This window comes from Bombus terrestris, chromosome 5, assembly GCF_910591885.1.
Source record: "Bombus terrestris chromosome 5, iyBomTerr1.2, whole genome shotgun sequence".
Taxonomy (NCBI): domain Eukaryota; kingdom Metazoa; phylum Arthropoda; class Insecta; order Hymenoptera; family Apidae; genus Bombus; species Bombus terrestris.
Window position 1 is genome coordinate 8,612,574 of NC_063273.1, and position 6,000 is coordinate 8,618,573.

Sequence of the window (6,000 nt, forward strand, 5' to 3'; positions counted from 1 at the left end):
ATATATTAAATATATAATACATAATAAATTATGTAAAATTGTATAATGAATGTGACATTCTAAAAAGTAACTTCGTGTGTATTGTCTTTTAAAACATGTCCTTGAATAAATTGTCACAAGCACGCAAATATTGCGCGATCTTACGATTAACGCGCTGTTAATACCCCACCAAAAATAGAATTCATAATACAAAATAAATGCCTCAAAAAAAGGTAACCTCCAATTATATGAATTATTAGATATGATAGATTAAAGATATGTTATGGAAAAAATTTCGAAGAGCCTAAGATGAAATTACATCGGGTAGATACTAACAGAAAATTTTATTAGAATAATTCCCGGGATTAATGAGACACGTCACTTATCTGTCGTGCGTATCGTGAGAGTCAAACATATTTATACTGTACAGTAGAAAACATTTTTGTTGTACAGTTACATTTCATTTAGGAATAAACTATACGACAATGTAACTTTCATAGTAACTTAAACCCGAGATATCAAGATCAATCTAGTTTCTATCAATGTACTTCTTGAGTCGACGACAGACGAAGAATAGATTTTTTTGATGTAATATATGATACCGAAGTTAGAATGAAGATATAATGATAATCGGAACAGATATTGTCAACGAACTACACTTAAGGACGTCAGCGACATCTGATCTGATCATTGATTGTACTAAGCCAATAGTAAGCCAATAACCTGCAAATAAATATCAATCGTATTCTTGACCATGAAGAATAATTGCTAACTGCTAAATTCTCGCAAGATGAGATATAATAAACTATGAACCGATGTAAATGAGTTAACACAATTATTGGAAATATCTTTCAAAGATGGGTCATGTCATGACGGCGATGTTGAACAAGCAGAAGAGAAATTGAACGAGGAAATACAGTGGACACACTGGAAGCGTGTGCACGGCCCCCTGACACACATCGACTCGTTAAAATAACGACATAATGGCTAATTTAGCGATAATAAACGCGAACCGTATCGTTCAAATTAGCGTCGAAGGTGAGACGAGAACGACAAAGAGGGGCTTCCGAGGAACGAGAGAAAAAAAAGGATAAGAGAGAGAAACGCCAGACTGACGTGTGTATCACAAATTACTGCATTGCTCTCCCAATGTCCACCTCCTGCCATCTCGTGGCCAATTCATAAAACACTTGTCCCAGTCAGGGCCGATTTTGAACTTCGCACTACTTTTTACTTCAAAGATCGATATACAAAATATTTAGTTACTAGTCATTTATAGTTCAAATATTATACATATTTTATGTTCAATAGTTCACAGAATCTAAATATTATTCTCTCTTACTTTTAATAATATGAAATATCATAGCATATTAGAAATTAAATTATGGCACAGGATAGGTATTTGGTTCTTGAGTATTTAGTAATATTTTTATCATAATATGAAATATAATCTATGTTCTACGAGTAAAAATAACAGTGAAATGAGTAAGTAAGAAGATGGAAATAGTCACACGCGATCTTGTCGACCGATACAGAAAACAGTCAGTGCTGATTGAGATCAACGACCTTTGACAAAAACATCCACGATAATCATCGTACTTTTTAATGAATGAATGAAATAATCTCAATCGCATTTTGTATTGTTGGTTTTAGATCGAGGACACGAAACAAAATAACTAGTACAGTTAATCTGCATTGTTATTGTTTTTTCCAAAAGAGAGCTACTTCTATATTGTAGGTTTTCCTATGTAGGCAATATTTGTAACACATATCCCCGAAATCGAGGTCGAACGTCGTGCTGCCTAAAAATAAAGCTGCTTTTCCGACAAGTGGCAACATGCCAAAAAGAAAACAACGTCGAACAAACCATATTCAAGTCCAAAAGCATACCATATTAGGAAACTGTTATTCAAATTTATATCCTTGATTTTACGTATATTTTAAATACGAACGATTATATCGTATCACTAACGCAAAATAATAACTATTACAACATAAATTTTAACTTTGAAATTAATTGAAATTTGACTTTGACTTTTTAAATTAAGGGTACGATATATTTTCATTTATAGCCATTGAGCACGTGCTTTTAGAAAGGGATTAGAAAGTAGGCTGTACGACATTTTCTAGGGGATTTTATTGCCTGTTACTTCATATTTTCCGGTGAGATGGCTACCATTACGAGTATACGAACCTTGACATATACATACATACATAAAAAAAACTTATACAACTTCCAAATATACCGGTGACATAGATAATTTTAAACGATATCGAACAAATTTACTGTTATGAAATGTGCATTATGTTATGGAGAAACATGGTATGGTAAATTATAAGTACAAATCGATGTTGAATTACTAGATTAATTAAACGAGATTATTTACTGTAAACAACTAATTATAACTAAACTTCTAAGATAAGAAATACAATCTATAGCGAGCAGAATTAAATATATCATAAAAGTTTCTCTTTGTAATTACTGTTATACTTTTCAGTATAGATCGGTAGGTTCATTTACATTGAAAAAAAATAACCAATGTTGTTTATGTTCTATAATATGATATGATAACTATAACAAATTTATATTTCTTTTAATTATATTTAATTATATCATTAAATAAATCAGCAATAAATCCAAACTATAACAGGAAAACATAGTATGTACTATAATGTTTATTATCAGATTAATTCCCCTATATATTACATTTATTTCGAAAGAGAAACCATTAAATGACAGAGAAACTAGTATATTTACATAAAACATAGGCTCCAACTTTCTAAATATTTGTATCTGAAATAAAACATAATCAGATATCCTATATCATAGATCCCATTTAAGAGATGCAAGTGTGTAAATAAAAATACTGCTCTTACCATACTTTTACTATCATAAGGTGCTTTAATAGTGTCGTAATATCCCACACAATCCTATAATCAAACTATAGTTTCATAAATTCGATTTATTCCATCGATTATAAAATGAATAAGTGTATATATATGTATAAAACATAAAATATATAATACAATATCACGCAGTAAGAAATCGTAATTCAATACGATGATAGAAAATATCCTCCGCATGATATTATTTATGCACATGAATATCTGGAATCAGTCAACCGCTTAATGTGCGGCAACAGTATCCTCAACGAGAAAACAACAGGTATTGTATACTCAAAGCCACGTGTATATTATGTCTCAAGATGGAGCGACAAAGAGAGAGAGAGAGAGAGAGAGAGAGAGACAGAAGTCAATCCGTAGATTGCTTGATTTCATGGTTAGATCATATTTCTATTGCCGTAAACAAGAAATCATAATTTGCAGATGCAATTACATGCTTGTAATGTTTTCATACTGACAAACTTATTTCAAGTCGCTTATAATTAAATTACTTTACTATAACTGCATATTTTACATTGTACAGTTTAATAAAAACTTGAATACATTTTTATCAAACGCTAGTCCTTTTGAATGACTATACGAATGGAGATATATCAACGTTCGTAATATAACATCGTAAATTATATCAATGAGGAGAATGAATGAAAAACATTCCATGAAAATGACTCTCCAAGGGCGTGGTTTACAACACAGTATGACGTTCTCGTGAACGCGAGACCTGTCGTCAAAGCGCGCGAACACAATTATCGTCGATCATAAGTTCGATGAACTAATCGATAAAGTAGAAAGGTTACGTAAAACACGCTGGATTCAACCATTTCTTATCCGAATATCTTGCACTTGCATCGTGACCGAACCAGTGTTGAAGATGTATAAGAGTAAAAAGAGAAAAGCGTCACTGACCTCGGTCGCTAGCTTTCCTTTCGACGCCATCTTGACAACAATGTGTCGGTCGATGTTCCGACTACCTGATGCACGCGCCGCACTTACTGATGACCAAATGAATCCTGAAACTATACACGACACTGATCTGTTCAGTTGTGAAGCACTCGCAGCTCAACTCGAACACGTCTCCACTTCCGTTTGAACAAAATAAATCGCGAACCACGGATTTCGTAACGATTCACGCGGCTCGTACCGAAATACTGTGCTGACGTCACGATGTGAAGCTTCTTTTCATACTACATGTACTACGACTCACTATGAGGAGTACGAGTTTACAAACGATACAAAGGCACCCCGGTTCATCAAGATCGCGCGTGCCCCTCCACTTTCGATGACCGATACGAAAAGTCCCTTTCACTCGCTCTTGCTCTATAATTATAATACAGTAACTATTTCCCCTCCTTACATAGGTGTATTTATCAACTCTCTCATTCTATGGCATTCTCGCGAGGGCGATGCTTATATACCGTATATCTGTCCTTCATTCTGAATAACCTTTCTTCGTCTCTCTTCATACCACGCGGTGTATACAGTAGCTCACGGTTGTATTCGAACACTTGTAAAACGCGTTATTTTGAAATTTCATTGTCATTGTAATGATTATATTTATTGGTAAATTTTGTAATGAATCTGAAAGTCTATGCCGAAATTGCAAGATATTTATTGTAAGCGATATGACAATATGCTTCTATGTACATTTTTAGATCAAATATTTTAGATATTATCATGATATTTACATTTCATTGTACTGTTAGTTCAAAATGTTTTATATAACGCATATATATCAAATATATGTATGTATATGTACATCAGTATACGCATCAAATAATTACATAAAATATATAGAATAAAATATTTGCGTACAATATATACATAAAATATTTCCTATGATAAAAGTCTTCAAATACCTCCATAAGCAGCCGCAAATCGGTAATGATTTCATATGAGACCTTCTGATATGTATGCTATTTCCTTTCTGATCGCTAATCGAAAAAGTAGTTAATAGTTTCGTCATTTCCAAATGACATTCATTTATAAACTGTTGTACTATGAGTTAATAGGTAAATTTGTATATGAGAGGTTGAGGTTAGGTGTCAGCTGGACAGAATCATTACCTCCCACTGTCTTTCTCTCTTTCGGTCGACGATCCATGAAGAGAAAGAAGATTCGCTTTAATTCAAAGCGAATTAACCTTCCTGCACGCTTTTGCCCCCACTGATCTTACGTAATTAAGTGCGGTCAAGCCTGACATGCTTTTTACGAATTTTGAACTACAAGGAAGCGCAACATCATGCGATCTTTTGTATAGTCCCTACGATTATCGAACGATTATATCGATTAATGCAATTGACGCTCCATCTCTTCGATAAAGTATTGCAAAACAGAACATCGTTTCGGAAGATTAGAAAAGATTAGAAAAATTATCTGAGAAAATAGATTCGAGCATTCGAATAGAATTAATTTGTGAATGTCACACGTTCAAGTAGTTTGACATATATGGAATTAAAGTGTCGCCTATGTTCCAGCCGTGACTGTTCGTTTTATGCTCATGTAGCTGCATGTCACGCGTACTATTCGCGATGCGATAGGATTGCATCGGTATTATACAACACTTCAACTGAAACGTAGGTGGAACGCGAACTGTGCAAGTTTCGTCTAAAACTCCGTCCAGCTGATGATAATAGATTCACTGGTATGTGAAAAGTTCTCAATGTAGTTGTAACACATAATTCTATTACAGATGGCGTTTAAAACAGATATTATCATCAAATTGAAGATTATAGGAAACACGCATAATAAATAAATTGCAAATTTTTATGCAAATTCATATCTTTGAGAATATAATTAAAAGTATGGAAATTTGGTAGAAAATTGTTTTAATTTGGATATTGCATGTATTTTCTTATATTATGTACATTCTATGCACCGTCAACTTTGCTATAAATAAGCAGTTTAATAATACGCTGAGTTTCCTATTCTCTACAGTTTTAATATTCAGTAGTATTAAACTATTACAGTAATATTCAATCGCCAATTCTTTCTATGTTATTAAAATTGCATTTATTGCCTTTATAACGATTAAGGTCTAATAAAGAGAAAAGATGAATCGAAACAAAATCGTTTCCGATTATCGCCAACATCTTCCAAAATATTCTTCGAGTACAATAATCT

The 6,000-nt window shown here is 33.0% G+C and overlaps 1 protein-coding gene across 3 annotated transcripts in view; it reads right to left on the reverse strand.

Annotated features, from left to right (window-relative positions):
- Positions 1 to 3,831, reverse strand: part of LOC100647333 (sodium/potassium-transporting ATPase subunit alpha) — a 187,741-nt gene extending 183,910 nt beyond the window's left edge. For all 3 annotated transcript variants that reach the window (XM_012308484.3, XM_012308483.3, XM_048405840.1), the window contains exon 1: positions 3,787 to 3,831. In XM_012308484.3, coding sequence (XP_012163874.1) covers positions 3,787 to 3,816 — 30 coding nt within the window. In that variant the 5' untranslated portion in view covers positions 3,817 to 3,831. The remainder of the gene's footprint in view (positions 1 to 3,786) is intronic.
- Positions 3,832 to 6,000: the final 2,169 nt, after the last annotated feature.